Source organism: Nasonia vitripennis, assembly GCF_009193385.2.
Source record: "Nasonia vitripennis strain AsymCx chromosome 1 unlocalized genomic scaffold, Nvit_psr_1.1 chr1_random0009, whole genome shotgun sequence".
Classification (NCBI taxonomy): domain Eukaryota; kingdom Metazoa; phylum Arthropoda; class Insecta; order Hymenoptera; family Pteromalidae; genus Nasonia; species Nasonia vitripennis.
The window spans coordinates 2,552,501-2,569,566 of NW_022279596.1; the positions used below are offsets into that span (position 1 = coordinate 2,552,501).

Genomic DNA, 17,066 nt, shown 5'->3' on the forward strand with positions numbered 1-17,066 from the left:
AAAGTTATTCATCGACAAGTAGTCAAAGGTCTAACACCTCAGAACGCTCAGTATCTGAAGAGTCTCGGACTCAAAGTGATCGCAGACGTCAGAAAAAGAAGAAAACCTGTAAAAATGATCAAATAAGCTGTATTCTTATTTGCTGTTGTCGTTTAAACAATAGAAGGAAATATGGAAGCGATTCTTAGTGTACAGACACCGATCGTCTTTGACGAATCCATCGCTCACTACGAAATACATACTCATCAACCATACACTTCACTAAATTTTAATAATAGTGATGAGATACGTATATCAATTCTACATCAAGATTTATGTCTTTTGCCTTCAAAAAGTTCATTACATATTTGTGAAAAGATAAAAAAATCGGATAATACAAACGTATCAGCAACAAAGTTGGTAAACAATGCTATATGTCATTTATTTGATGAAATTCGTTATGAAATTAACGTTATTGGAATCGATAAGTGTAAGAATGTTGGTATAACCAGTATCATGAAAGGTTATGTCTCATATAGTTCAAATCAAAGTAAGCCGTTAGAGAATGCTGGATGGCTTGATGTTAAAGAGACTGCTAAAATAATCGAAGAAAGTGGACAATTTGACGTATCAATCCCGCTATCAATGATTTTATAATTTGCTGAAGATTATCATAAAATTATTGTAAACGTTAATCATGAACTTGTACTCACAAGATCAAGAAATGATATTAATGCTATTATACAAACAGCTCCTGCAGCAGGTGCATCAACTGAAGAGTATAAGTTTTAACTCACTCGGATTGAGTGGATGATGCCTTACGTTGCTATGTCAGACAAACGTAAAATACGATTGTTCAGTCATATTAAAAAAGATATTCCTATTGCTATGAGTTTTCCTTCATGGGAATTATATGAATATCCAATGCTTCCAGCATCATCAAGACATATCTGGACAGTAAAAACGTCGAATCAATTAAAGAAGACAAGATTTGTTATTTTAGCCTTTCAGACAAACAGAAAAGGTGTAGCTCTAAAAAATGCAAGTCAATTTGATCATTGTAAAATCGCCAATGTAAAACTTTTTCTTAACTCACAGTACTACCCATATGGTAACTTAAATCTCAACATCGAGCGGAATCAATATACTTTACTTTATGAAATGTTCATACAATTTTAAAATGCTTACTATGAAAACAAAGATTTACAATCTGATTTGCTAGTTAGTAAAAGTGATTTTATCAAATATACGCCATTAATTGTCATCGATTGCTCAAAACAAAATGAGTCTGTGAAACAAGCTGCTGTAGATGTTCGTATTGAATTTGAAACTAAAGAACCCACACCACCGGCACCACTTCGTGAGAGTGAGAGAGATAGAGAGAGAAAGAGGGAGATATATAGCTTTGACTGCGTAGGCATAGTTCAGGAGAGCGGCAGTAGGAAGCGCGCGAGAACGGCCTTGAAGTAGTGCGTGAGAGCTGGCGGTGTGATAGCGGGGGGCTCGCAAGTAGGAGAGGAGCCAGAGATTGGCCTTGGATGCACGCGCAATTCGTGAGTGCGACCTTGAATCAGCGCAAATGGTCGAGTGGGAGGTCGCGGGTGACCTCGGATCCGCGCGAGAGTAGGAGGTAGCGAATATCCTTGAGTGCGCGCGCAAGTGATGGCTAGTTGTCAACCAGTGTAATTTTTTATTTTTTATTATGAATTTTATCAAAAAATTTTGTTTAAAATAATGTTTTTTTCCCTATGATTTTTAGACTCACAATTATGGAGATTGTTGTGAATATCCAGTGCTTCAAATATGCAAATAATATAATTATTAAAGAACTTGCTGCAGTCGACATGGATGGCCTCTTAATACTGAGACTGTATGTGTTTCAACCACCTTGTGCATGGAATGAATTATCAACAGAAGAAGCTAGGGAAAACGGTTGGATGCAGCGTAATTATCATGGACTTGAATGGGATAAGGGAACTAGACCATTCAATGATTTTCATGATGTTTTTAAAGAGCTCAAGATGATTGGAGGAAATGCTGTGAGAGTAAAGTTTAATTGCAAAGCTTTAAATAACTAGCGCGCCGCGATGCAATGCACGCAAAACACACGCGCTTCGCGTTTTGCGCATAAGGCACCACCGCTGACGCTCGCGCTTCGTGCTCGCCATGACGCCCTACGCTCGCGCTTCGCGTTCGTAATGCCTGTCGGTGCTTATACAGTATTATCCTGTTGTTTTTTTTCAATATTGTCAAAGTTTTGATTGATATTCTTCTGGCGGTTATCAACACTATCATCAAAACTACTAGAAAATTAGTAACTTATTTGTATTTGTATCAATTATTTATTTTTGTTTGTAGATATTCTTAAAAATCTTATTTTAATTTTATTTTATTGTAATTTCAGATAAATAATACAACACTTTTGTATCGCAGTTTTCAAGAGGAAGTAAACAAAAGGATGATATTTCGTTTGTAGGATTTCAATTAGAATATTAAAAAATTGATTGTTTAGGTATTTAGCATAGTTTAGAGGGATGTAGTAAGCTACTTAGAGCTTTTCTTCAATCTCAGCAATTTTCTTTATTGAGTTTAGGTTTTTCTAGTTCAGTATATACACTTGAATTTTGATAGTGAATTGTACTGATTCAGCTTAAAAGATTTAATTAATATAGCGTACGTCGTTATATGATGCCAAGTTACACGGATTGTATTCGGCGATTACGTATTTCCTAAATTATGCATTTTTTATAATTTAATTAAAAAAGTAGTTTAATTTTGTATATATGTATGAGATAAAGGCCAAAATATAACTTTCAGCTTTTAATAATATAGGAATATTGCTGAAAATAATTGGGTTGGATGGGGCATGTTGCACCGAAGTTATTATTGAATTTATGTATCAAAAAATCGCTTTTAGGGTTGCGTATGCCAAAAAGTGTTTTAAAAAATGTGTGCCACGGTAAAAAGTTGTATTTTGAAAATGTTTACAACTTTTACATTTAACATTTTCATGTAAAACGTAAATCCGTAATGTTTTATGGCAAATAATTGGTTTTTAGCTGTAAAAAATCGATTTTGGGCTGTAAACTCGAGTTATAAGCATTTTCATGATTTGATGTCAATAGAAAAAAGTTGTATTTTACAAAGATCTACAACTTTTCTCTTTAACTTTTTTTTGTAGAATGCTTGGATTTAAAGTTACAGCCCAAAAACCGTTTTTAGCGATTTTTGAAGGTGGCCGCATTTTGGTTCATATATATATAGTTAATACAGTGGCACCTAAGGTAGAATCTAAAATAAAATACGTTTTCATTAAACACCATTGACAATAAATAATAATAAAAAAATTTATTTCGTTAGAAACTTAGTTTGTAACACATGAATTCTTTACCTTAATTTAAACTTTATCCCGGCAATACGGCAATGAATGAGATCCGCGCCTGCGCGCTACGAGCTTCAGTCAGCTCATTTCTGACAAAATGAATTTTACTTATTTTGCAGTTAACTATAGCGGAGCCGATAAAAATTACTATGGAGCAGTATTATATGGATATAGAGCAGTTTGGAGCAGTTTGGAGCAGTTTGAAATATTGTTTATTTAAAAAGATATGGCTGTATCAAAATTAAGATAATTTATTTTTTTCCCCAAATCTTTATTGATTTTTCATTAGAAATATAAGGTGGAGCAGTTTAATCTGGCGATGTTTTTGGATAGAGCTAATTAAAATACATCGGTCAGTATTTTTATTATTACAAAAAATATACTTTTATAGGCTGGGGTAGGGGGGGGTGAATAACGTCATTTAATAACGTCTTTTAATGACGTCATTTTTTCAATAAGGGCACAAACGACTTACATTAAGGCCTGGACACTTAACAAAGAAATACGAAAATACATAGAAACAGTGAGGAACAGCGGACAGCCAGGAACATCGAGGAACAGTTCGCCTATAATGGGTCACCGTGAAGTTAGATGTAAACTTATAGACACCGAAACCTAGAACCAAAACGAACGATCCACCGACGTACACTGAAAAAATACACAGCCATTTTAACTGAACTCGCACCAGTAATCCGTCATTGTACGAAGACTCGCCAAAATTACCGTAGAGTTCAGCAGTTTTTAAGAATCAGTTCGGTCGTTTCTGCTGGTGTCCCGCGTAAGCGACCAATTTTACGAGTCGCGACTCGCCAAAATTACCAGTGGCACACCGTTGTTCTTACTGAACAGTCGTTACGGTGGCAGAACGGTTAAAACTACCGAACTTTACAGCAGAAACAACTGTTTTTTTTTCAGTTCAGGTTAGGTATGTACGAGTACGTAGTACGTGCTCTAAATCAATATCAAACGCAGCCTTAGAAGATGGGAATTGGGACATGATTGAGTATGAATAATAGACCAATCAGGAATGTTAACATGGAAGCTCGGCCCAGAGGGCGTCTTGGTTCCCAGCCCCAAACCCGTGTTAAATGTGGGTGTGTTCCAGAGGGAACGCCAGCAGCGGTACAGCAGTCCGGTCCGCGTTCGAAATTCCGGTGCTGTGCTGTTACTGTGAAATCGTTCCGCGTCAGCTGATTCTGTTTGTACTGTTTGCAGTTGTAACCTCTTGAACATTACAAAGTTCTTATTATAAGTTCAGTTATTATAGTATGTAATACATTGAAAGAGTTGTACAATTTTAATCACGAAATGGAAGATCTAATTTTGTTACATAACTTTTTATCGTCTTCTAGTAGTGAAAACAGTGATGATGAAAATGACGCGATCATGTTTTTCATTCCGCGTCGTGAATGTCGAAGAATTCCTCGAATCAATAATTACATAGAAACTGTAATTGTAAGATACAATAATAATGATTTTAAAGAAAAAAAGATACCATGCAAACAGCTGACACGGAACGATTTCACAGTAACAGTATAGCAGCGGAATTTCGAACGCGGACCGGACTGCTGTACCGCTGCTGGCGTTCCCTCTGGAACACACCCTGTGTGTATATATATATATATATATATATACACACATTTAACATGTATATATATGCTCACGGACACGCTCTTGCATATGTAAGTTAGGTCACGTGATATACACACACAAAAGAGCGTGTCCGTGAGCATATATATAGATATACATTTAACACGGGTTTGGGGCTGGGAACCAAGACGCCCTCTGGGCCGAGCTTGCATGTTAACATTCTTAATAGTGCATCTCGACAATACCCACAAGAAAAAAAAAATCAAACGCACCCATACTGACTATAAACAAAAAAATCAAACGTACCAATATTGACGCGCTATACACCGGTGGAGTCTTGATATTTATAAGTATCATTATAACAAATCGGATTCGATTTTCGACATTTAATTATGGCTAATATGAATTTAGATACTATTGAAGAGGATGCAGCTGACTTGCAATTTCCGAAAGGTCAGTACGCCAAAACAACAAAAGTACATTTATTTTTCCATCGTGGTAAAATATAAGTAGCATAACCCCACGGGGTTATTTTAATTCAATAAAGTGAAAAGGTATAATTGTCTTAAGTAAATATTTTCTTACTTTCAGACTGGACATCAAATAAAAAGCATCATAACACGCTTGAGATGCCAGTCAGGAATGAGGAAATTTTTACTCCAGACTCAACTTGCTTTACATGCAACAATCCTATGACTGAACCTTACATTCGCTGTGCTGTTTGTGAGTATGTTCTGATCTGTTCTCCATGTTTTGCCAAAGGCCAAGAAAAAGCTTGTCACAATAATAATCATAGTTACATGATTATTAAAAATGATTTTCCACTGTTCAAAGGATCAGGTTGGACAGCCAGAGAAGAAATAAATATCCTTGATCTTGTGCAAGAAAGTGGTTTTGGTAATTGGGTCGATGTATCTCGTCGGTTACCTGGAAAATCTCCAGATGAATGCAAAAAACATTACTTGCATAATTATGTTGATAATCAACTTATAGCAGGGTTACCTGATTTTAAACATAATGCCACTAGTTTGTTTGGTCCAAAATCAATTTATTATAATCTTAAAGTTGAAAATGTAGACGATCCACCTAGATTTGCTCCAGGAACACTTAATTTTAAACTTATGGCTGGATATAATTCTGCCAGATCAGATTTTGAAGTAAACTTTGACAATCATGCTGAACTTTTAATTGCTAATCTTAAATATAAAGAATTTTCCTCGCATAATTTTGTTCATGTCCTTGGCCAAACATTACAAGTGGCTTTAGTTAGTGCCTATAATATAAGATTAAAAGAGCGGGTTCGAAGAAGAAAAGTTGTAAAGAATCATGGTTTAATTTCTTCAAGAAAAACATTGTCATGTTTACAAAGATATGACGCAACAGTAACTAGATCTCTTACATATAGACTAAGAATATTCACTCAACTTGTAAGTGGAATCGAGTTTGATACAATTATGGAATGCTTACACCAAATTGGACAATTAAAAAGTCGTTTGAGGCAACTTTTTAATTATAGAAATAATGGCATAAAACATTTTTATAGTATCTCAATGTTTGAAGAACTTTCTATACTTAGACAAGAAATAGAAAAAGAAAAAAAACAGTATATTACTAATATAGAATGCAGTTGGCGCAGTACTGTTCCAAACATCTCAAATGAAAGTCTATTGATTTCTAATATTTCTCGACGCAAAGCGGCTCCCCCACTTGACATACATCCTGGCATGATAGGTTACAACAAACTATCTCCAGCTGAAAGAGAGATTTGTTCAATAGTCAGAATTTTACCTGACATTTATATAGATATTAAAAATTCACTTATGAATGAAAATAAAAAGTGTGGTTCAGTAAAATTAGCTCAAGCAAGACACCTACTGAAAATAGATGTTAACAAAACTAAAAAGATTCATGAGTTTCTTATAAAAGAGGGATATATTAATAATAATTAAATAAAATTCTACCAAAATTAATATTAAGTAATTGAATGCTTATTATACATTTTTTTCTAGGTTAATATTAAAGTATAATTGTTTTTTTTTTAAGAGGCAATCATGAAATATAAATAATAAGCAATATTAAAAATCTTGTTAACTTATCATTTTATTTAAAAATCATTTCATTACTTGAAAATTTGTTCTATAAAATACAATATTAAATATATTATGCTGTAAGTTGGAAATCAATTTATTGTGTATTTACGCTAAAAAAATATAATATTTTTCAGAGTTTGAAAATGCAGATACATTATTAATCTCAGAAGTTCACATGCTTCTTGAACATCGCAAAGCTCAGAATGAATCAGCTGAAGAAGAGCAGGAATTTTCTGAAGTCTTTATGAAAAGCCTTACTTATACAAATCGTTTTCGAAAATTTAAAAACAAAGAAACTATTGCAGCTGTTCGAAAGTAAGTTATTTTACTTTTATTTACTTATTAAAAACTATTAGTATTGAAGGCTCTCGGGAGTACAGATATAACTATGAAAAGTGAGAAAAATAGCGGTACCTTACTTCTCAACTTTTAAATCAGCCAATGCATTGATGGCGCTGAAAATTATGTTAATGTTAAATATACCCTTTCTGCAGGAAAGCAAACTTATACATTTTTTTTTGCCTGCCGATAAAATTTGTTTCAATTTAAAAATTTTTTGCCTTTGGCTTGTGCTAGGTTGCCTTGTACATAAGACTTGTATTGCAATCCTCATACTTGGTCTAGAAAAGTATACTTTAAAACCTTTGTACATTTTTGTATACTGTTCTTTCATGATACATGCATGAAAATGGCCACTTTCCATGCATGTAAAATGAATGGAAAATCGAATTTTTTCTTAGCAGTGAGAAAAAACTACTCATTTTTCCTCCCAAGGGAGTAATTTTTTCCTCACTCTGCAGGTTATCCGATAAATGTGTGTGTCCATATAAGTATTTTGAAAATTTCGAAAATTATATATTTCTGTTTGTGAGTGTGCATGTGTGTTTGCGTGTGCGTGTGTGTATCTTATTTGATCGCTATACATTCATTTTGGATTTCGAAATTTAAATAACCAAAAAATACAAATTTGTTATAGTTTGAGAAGTCCTCGGATTTCCTATTCCTTTCATATGCACAATAAGTGACCTATTCATGCACTTATCATAAAAAGTACAGTGTGCGACAAGGGGAAGTGGCTTTTTCTGACTCGGGTGATGTTTTGAGCACTCGTGTCCGTCTCGGACGCCATCACCCTTGCTAAAAAAGGCCAATTTTCCCCCCTAGTTGCACAATATACTATTAAATTAAATACAATGCAATTTTTTTAATTCACATATTTAATTAATGTATGTGATATTAAATATTTAATTTCTTAAATTTATGTAAATTTAAACAAAAGTATGTATTTTTTCAGTTTATTGAGCCAGAAAAAATTACACAAATTTGAACTTGCATCAATTGCTAATCTTTGTCCTGAAACACCAGAAGAAGCAAAAGCATTAATACCAAGTTTGGAAGGACGATTAGAAGATGAAGAATTAAGGACAATTTTGGATGATATTCAAACAAAAAGGTCGCTTCAGTATTAATTGGAGAACATACAACTTTTATAATTCTTTTTAATGCACAAACCTTATCTGCTTTTAATTCATTTTTATATTACTAAAAAATGTGAACATTTATTTGAAGTTGATACTTGTAACATATTAAAAAATATTAAAACTTTGTTTTCAAAATAATTTTTAAATTTTGAATAATAAAAGACGGTTAGTAAACTGCTGAATTACAAAGCAAAAAAATTGTTATTAATAAAACCTCTTTCATTTGGTGGACAATTATACCTTTAAATATTTGATAAGCTAAAAATATAATGAGATCTCACATTGATCTTATTAAGATCTCATATAAATCTTGTGTCTGAAATTCGTAGTGAGATCTTATATTATATTTTACACAGGCTTGAAAATTTGTAATAAATCAAGTTGTATTTAAAAAAAAGTTTTTTCAAGTTTTTCAGTCAGAGTTCAAAAAATAACTTGGACGTAACCCAGGTGAACTGTGAAATTCGTGAAGAGATGTCAATAAGATCCATATAAGATTTTGATAAAATCTACATAAGATCGCATTTGATATTTTCAAGCGGGGAGATAAGAAGTTACTCAATAAATAATTTTTTTTTTAATGAATAAGTAACAATGAGAGGCTGTATAGAAAATCTATAAAAAACTGTGCCTCCAATAGCAGTACTCCACGACATCATCTCTCTATACGGAAAAAAGTGAGCCTGGGGGACACCGGCACTCGTGTGCAGAATCAGGAAAGCTGAATTATGCCGATACAGCGCATACGCGTGCCATCCCTGTTAAAAATAAATACATATATTTTGTATGTATCTTTAGTATGTACTAAAAAAAACATGTAATTTGCCTGGTAATACGTAAGTAGTAAGTAAGCCGGTATGGGGAGACATAACAAATGACGTCATCACTGGCGCATCCTTATCTTATCAATGTAAACAAGTCATAAAGATAAGGTGTCATGTTTCTAAACAGGTAATTAAGATAAGGGTATCATGTTTATACACGTGTAATTAAGATAAAGATATCATGTTTACATAAACAAAGAAGATATCTTTACCACAATAATAAACAATGACGGTACTTTACAAGTAATAAATATAAGATAAGGTATCATGTTTATAAACAGTTAATTAAGATAAGTATATCTTGTTTATACGTGTGTAATTAAGATATCATGTTTACATAAACAAAGAAGCTATCTTTACCGCAATAATAATCCATGATGATACTTTTTTTATTATGAAAACAGGTAATAAAGATAAGGTATCGCCAACATCTTAAGCATTTATCTTGTAAACAATTAAGATAAATATGGATTGTTACTGACGTCATGTACACCTCTTATGACGTCATAAGATAATGAGATTTTTATGTATGATGAGTTTGTAGTACGTTTATAGAAATATTGTGGTCCTAAAAAGGACCGATTTTAATTGATAAATAAAAGTCTTAGAATAAAACTTTATTGTTGCTATCCCCAATCAGTGTTGTTGTGTCCTTGATATTTGGAATCTTTATTTGTTTCCTTGTCAGGACTAACTCCTGTACCCTTCTTTTTTCGGGAATGATCCAGTATTGGAAGAATATTGAGGTAGATACTTTTGGAATCCAGAAGCCGGTTTATATTTCACTTCCTCTCGACCTGAACCTTCTTTCTTCTTCTTCTCCATATTGTGTTTGTCTATATTACGATTATGACTCGTCAAGTGTACGCGAAGCAATGAGAACATACTTATGCACAGTTGATATTTATAGAGAGTCGTAAGGAGTGGCAGTAGGGTGGGAGGTTTAGATGATGTCACAAAAAGTGAATTTTAATATTTTCTGGTTTATTACAAGATAGGAAGACATATGTACAAAGCGTAATGACAAAAAATAGCATGTATATTTATACTTTAATTATGGTAGTATAAATGTCTTTATATATATCAAACAATTGAAAAGCAGCTATTTCACATAAGATTATATTTAAAATTATTTCCTCAATAGTATCTTTAAACTTGTCGTGAATTATAATTTTAATATTTTCAGTGTATAAAGTATAATATTGTTGAAACATCTCATACGTCTTTAGTATAGAATTAGGGTCTTTCTCAATACCATCGTTTTTAATACAGTCAATTATAAACTTCTTAATATGAGAAACAATTTCATTCACTTTATCAACACACTCTTCAAGTTTACTCATACGTTCGTCAATACACTGTGAGACAATTTTTAACCCGTCAAAAGTGACTTGCTACATGCATATCGATGGTTGATGATAAGCTATTTTTTGTTTCTTTGCTCGTGGTGGTTGATGACGTAAATTCTCACCATCAGTAACAGTAGCAGCAGCAGCACCAGTGTAGTCATTGAAATGGGAAGCACTAACTGTATGCAGTACATCATCGTTTTCTTCGTCAATCAAAAGATTTGGAAAGATGGATGTTCCGACAGGTCTTTCTTATATCAATTTGGTATTGTATGAAGAAGTAAACATCAGATCATGATTTTCCATGTACACCTTCGTTGGTCGAGCGTATTCACTTTGGAATCTGTACGCATCTTGGAAATAGCAATTTATAAGATCAAAGTAATTCTTGAAGACCTTCCAGCCAGATGCATCAAATTTGACGGATTTAAAACATGTTGTAGACGTTGAGAGTTTCACCACTGGTCGATAGCTTCCCTGGTAACTTTCTAAGCCAAGATAACGCGTTTCGAGTTTGACTTATTAATGACGTTCTGCACACGAGATGGAGCACTGACACTTGATTGTGTAGGGATTCTCCCCTCTTCCGCCGAGTGGGGGTAAGCCGCCATGTTGGCGAGTAGAATACGCCGCCTGCGCGCGGAGAGAAAGTCGTTGGCTCTTGAGTCGAACGGATGTACGTTCGACGCTCTTCTAATAAACGTTCTTCTTGTAGAAGTCCTGGCTACATCTTTATCCTCTCCAATCATCTCCCAGAGGAAGTGGGCCTCTACCCAGGTCCAGCTGGACTAAGACATCCCACATTGGTGACCCCGACGTGATGAGGGCTGCGCGGGACCTCGCCGGATTTTCGCCGGCCTGATGATTCGCACCCGCTAGCTGCTCGCGGGACTCGGCGTCGAGAGCCTCGCGGTTTGCCTGTTCAGGCGACCGCCCCGCAGCATTCACCGGCATCATCGCCGCGGTCAGCCTGTCCAGGCGACCGCCTTTCGGCGCAGCAGCAGTTCTTCAGCAGCTCTCAAGGCAGCAGCGTCATCGGCATCGGGGCGGCACGGCAACCTGGACATCGTCTCCGCGGCAGTTCCTCACCACCTGGACGTCGTCACCGGAGCCTCCAGGTCTGCCCCGCTCTCCTCATCGCATCATCGAGCACCCCAGGTATTTCGCGGGAATTTCTCGAGTGCGCGTCGAACTTTAAAAAAAAAGCGCGCGTCAAATAGAAAAAAGCGTGCGGCGGTTCATAGGAAAGCGCGCCAACGGAATTCGTTTCCGAGAATTCGGCGGCCATCTTGCCATGACGCAATTGTTTCGTTCTCTCAGCGCGCGCGTTTTTCTGGCTCAGTAGTGCCAACCTTAGCTTCGCGCATTGATTTACAACTAGCTAGCGCGTTTTTCTGGCTCAGTAGTGCCAACCTTAGCTTCGCGCATCGATTTACAACTAGCTAGCGCGTTTCGGTGATTCATTGATGCCAACCTTGATTCGGTATAACTAGCCAGCACGTTTTCGTGGTTCATTGATGCCAACTTCAGCTTCGCACGATAGTTCGCGACTAGCTAGCGCGCTTATTCAAATTTTCTTTTCTCTTCTTTCATACACGTACTCTGCACGAGGTATGCGTAATTTTTTATTGTTTGTATACAGTGCCTGCGTGCACACTTGCGCTAGTCACACTGTAAACCTCGCAGCAGAAATCTAGTTAGTAGCGTTTAGTTTTACGTCCCTGCGTATGTGTGCGGCTCAAGATCCGTATACAATTAGTAGCGTTTATTTTGTGAGGTGCCTGCGTGCACCCAATAGGCAATTTTGTCAATCTTGAGCAGCTTTCCCCAGCGTTCATGAGCGCCAGCGGGCACTCTGCGAGCAACAGCCAGTCTCTTAGTGAGACCCGATCAGGCACAATTTTCGGCTCCAACATGCCTTTAGTACACAGTGATTTTGAGGATGAACCCCTGGGCACGAGGTCTGGCAAGGACAATCCTTCCTTGGGCCAACCAAGCTCTGATGCTCAGACTTATTTAGAAGCTACGCTAAGCAGTCTTCAGCTCGAGCTTCCCAATTTGATTAAGGGAGCAGTTGCTCCATTGCAGACTCAGATCGACCAGTTGTCGGATAGGCTTCGTTTGCAAACTTCTCTCGCTTCCGGTGTAGAAAGTGACAGAGCCTCTGCTCTCAGCACTTCAAACCAAGCGTTTTCTCTCAATCCGACTGCTCCTTCTTTTTCGGCATCAGCTAAAGTTCCTGTTTCCAGTGCATCATTGTCTCTCGATAATTTTAAGAGTAATCCGATTCACACGGATACTCAAACCACTATGAACCAACCTGCAACCAATGCTCCTGGCAGCTTGGTCCCTGCAGATTTGATTCCAACACACACGGACGCTTCTCGTCCTCACTCAGACGCCTTTCTGGCTCAGAAAATCAATCCAGGTCCTTTCTGGACTCACAATCCAGAAGGCTGGTTCGTTGGTCTCGAAATCAACTTCGAGATTCTCAACATCACTGATGACAAGCTTAAATTCGCCACTCTCTGGCGCAGCTTGAGCAGAGATGTTGCCCTTAGAATAGACAGCACCATTCGTAACCTTCCCCTTGAAGGCAGGTACGAGGTAGTCAAACAAGCTCTGCTAAAGGAGTTTTCCGATACTGTTGAACAGCGTCTTGACAAACTTTTCGAGAGAAGCGCTCTAGGTAGCAAGAAGCCCTCTGATCTTCTTAAAGAGATGTACATTCACGCCGGTCCTAACATCGATAAGGACGGTGTGCGTAGCTATTGGAGGAAACTTCTCCCCAAGGACGTGCAGTTTGCGATTGCGTCGTTAACGGATCTTCCTGACGACAAGTTATTCGAGCTTGCGGACAGGATTCATCACATTCATAACTCCGTCCCAGATCAACGTCTCAATGCGGTAGAGACGGATAGATCTATTTCTTCAGTCGACCTTCAGGATCTCAACAAGCGTCTAGCTAGCTTAGAGAAATCTCTACGCGAATCTCGCAACTCTTCTCGCTCTAATAATAACTCCAACAGATCTAGGAGTAAGAGCCGTAACACTAAGGCCCCCGTTTTGCGCACTCCAAGTATCCAAACAATCCTACCTCCTGCAGGGATTGGTGTAGTAAGAACGCAGAATGGAAAGCAAAAAACCAGTAAGACCTGCGGACTTGGAGGCCGTCTGTCAAGGTCATTCCTCTAAGCGTCTCCATATCCAAGACCTTATTTCAGGTCAATTCTTTCTAATCGATACAGGAGCAGACATCTCTCTGCTTCCTGCTGTAAATAATATTAGTTGTAAGCCCGATAGTCTTAAATTATTTGCGGCCAATGGCACCAAAATTAATACGTATGGCGAATCTTATCGCACGCTAGATCTCGGTCTTCGCCGTTCATTTGCGTGGAATTTCTGTATCGCCGAGGTTCCGTCCGCTATAATTGGTGCTGACTTTCTGTCACACCATAGTCTCACAGTCGACCTGGCTAGCCGGCGACTGGTTGACACCCAGACGAACATTTCTTCGGCTGCGACTCTCAGAGCAGCACCCCTCGTTGCTATCTCTACTATCTCGCCTAATAGCGAACATGCTCAGTTGCTAGCGGAGTTTCCAGAGATCACTGGTCCCGCTAGAGCTGGCCTCAGTGGCAAAGCTGATGTGTATCATCACATCTACACCTCGGGTCCTCCCGTCTCTCAACGCCCGCGTCGGCTTCATCCCGACAAGCTCAGAGCCGCTAAGGCCGAGTTCCGTGCGTGGCAAGAAGCAGGTATCTGCAGACCTGGTAGCGGTCCCTGGGCCAGCCCTTTGCACATGGCGCAAAAAAAGGATGGTTCACCCAGACCCTGCGGTGATTACACGGGTCTTAATGCCATTACTATTCCAGACAAATATCCGACTTCGCATCTTTATGATTGCAACAACAATCTTCACAGCAAAAAGATTTTTTCCGCGCTCGATCTTCACAAGGCATTCAATCAAATTCCGATTGCGCCTGAGGACATCGAAAAGACGGCTATTATAACGCCCTTCGGCTTATTTGAATTTTTATTCATGCCGTTTGGTCTCCGCAATGCGAGCCAAACGTTTCAGCGCTATATCAATCGTGTTTTGGGGGATTTAGACTTCGTCTACATATATATTGACGATATCCTCATCGCTTCTGACTCTCGTGAGCAACATCAAAAGCATCTGCACACCGTTTTCGAGCGCCTGAAGAAATTCCATCTTCGGCTCAACGTTGACAAAAGCGTCTTTATGGTAGAGGAACTCGAGTTTTTTGGTTACCTCATCAACTCTCAGGGAATCAGGCCTACTCGAGCCAAAATCGATGCCGTCTTGAATTTTCCCAAACCTCGCACGATTGTAGAACTTCGTCGCTTCTTAGGAATGGTGAATTTTTATCACCGAAATCTTCCGCACGCAGCCACCTCTCAGGCTCCTCTCAACGCTTTCTTTCGCGACTCTCGCAAAAATGACAAGCGTTTGATTCAATGGACCCCTGAAGCTGACGAAGCCTTCGAGAAAGTCAGATCTGAATTTGCAGAAGCAGCACTCCTGGTGCATCCTCGCTCAGGTGCAGACCTTCGCATCGTATCTGATGCTTCAGATTTTGCGGTAGGCGCGGTTCTTGAGCAGAAATCGCTCGATGGTATCTGGGAACCTTTAGCTTTCTTTTCTCAGAAGCTATCCCCTTCGCAACAGCGTTACAGCGCGTATGATCGCGAGCTCACCGCTGTTTACGAAGCCATCAAATATTTTGCACACATCGTGGAAGGTTGTGACTTCTCTGTGCTTACAGATCACAAACCACTTATTTATGCATTCCTGCAAAAAACTGACAAGGCTCCACCTCGTCGTGTGCGACAATTAAACTACATATCGCAATTCACTACGCGCATAGAACACGTTAGAGGTATCGATAATACCGTAGCTGATTCTCTTTCGAGAATCGAATCAGTGCGTTTCCCTCTGGAATTCGATCTTGAGGAACTTGCAGCGGCGCAAGAGGCTGACAAACAACTTCAGGAGATACGTGAGTCACCTGAGCACTCACTATCCTTGAAGCGCATTCAATTCGGTCCGAATCACACAACGATATGTTGTGATTTAACAGGTGAAACTCTTCGACCTTTTGTACCAGTTTCCATGCGAGAATCCGTCTTTGCGTTCTTTCACAAACCAGCTCATCCTGGGCCCAAGGTCACTGATCGTCTGATCAGGCAGAGGTACGTCTGGCCAGCGATGCATCGCGACATTGCTAACTGGTGCAAACTTTGCCTCGACTGTCAGCAATCAAAAATCTCACGACATGTCAAGCTCACTCCCAGTCAATTTGTAGCACCAGATGGTCGATTTGACCACGTGCACATTGACATTGTTGGTCCGTTACCAATCAAGGATGGCTTGCAGTACGTTTTGACCATGATTGACAGGTTTTCCAGGTGGATCGAGGCTGTTCCTCTCCCCGAAACCTCGGCTCAAATGGTCGCACGAGCTTTTTTCGATACTTGGGTTGCGAGGTATGGCGCGCCCAAGGTCATCACTTCCGATCAGGGTTCACAATTTGAGTCTCAGCTTTTTTCTGCTCTTCTCTCGCTCATAGGATGCGAACGGATTCGCACCACCGCCTATCATCCCGCCGCTAACGGCATGATAGAGCGTTGGCACCGCTGTATGAAGGCTGCAATCATGTGCCACAACGACACAGATTGGCCTCGTACTCTTTCCACAGTCCTTCTCGGACTACGTTGTCATCTTCGGGCTGATACCAACGCTTCCCCGGCGGAATTCATGTTTGGCACTACCCTACGCCTTCCGGGCGAATTTTTCATACCCGAAGATCAGACACCGGATCCCAATTTCTTCTTAGAAGAATATCGGGAATACATGCGTCAAATCCGACCTATACCTGTCGCTCATAATTATAAGAAGCGCGCGTTTTATTTTAAGGACCTTCACAAATGTACCCATGTGTTCATGCGTAACATGGCTAAAAAATCATTAGAAAGGCCTTATTCAGGACCATTCAAGATTGTTAAGCGAGTTTCCGATCGCGTCTTCGACACAGATGTAAAAGGTACCACGAAAAGCGTTACGGTTGAGTTGTTAAAACCAGCTTATTATATTCCAGATGATCTCGACGAACTAGTCCCGTCAGATAGTACAATTGGCAATCAGCCACTATTTAATCCTAGTGATAAGCCTAGTTGCAATCCTTCTAAAACTAGTCGTCCAGCTTAAAAAACTTATGCGCGCAAAAAAGTATCTTTTGCTTGTTAGTTTGCGTCAGTTCTCTTTAGTTTTCAAGAAATACATTTTGTTGTTGTTCTCCGTTTAAGGCTGCCTCCCAGCCAATAAAAAAAAAAAATGTTAAAAC

At 38.6% G+C, this 17,066-nt stretch overlaps 1 protein-coding gene across 4 annotated transcripts in view; it reads left to right on the forward strand.

The window, feature by feature from the left end:
• LOC100115771 (DNA directed RNA polymerase II polypeptide D) overlaps positions 1-8,720 on the forward strand; it is a 151,390-nt gene extending 142,670 nt beyond the window's left edge. The window contains exons 1-5 of one of the 4 annotated variants that reach the window (XR_004345146.1): positions 5,115-5,404; positions 5,543-5,678; positions 5,786-6,927; positions 7,176-7,356; positions 8,336-8,720. Coding sequence is in view for 2 of the 4 variants with exons in the window: in XM_008215856.4 (XP_008214078.1) it covers positions 5,344-5,404; positions 7,176-7,356; positions 8,336-8,510 (417 nt within the window). In the remaining 2 variants the exon portion in view is untranslated. Of the gene's footprint in view, positions 1-5,114; positions 5,405-5,542; positions 6,928-7,175; positions 7,357-8,335 lie in introns of those variants that run through there. The other 3 variants (XR_512902.3, XM_008215856.4, XM_031933121.1) reach the window with 3 other exon arrangements.
• Positions 8,721-17,066: the final 8,346 nt, after the last annotated feature.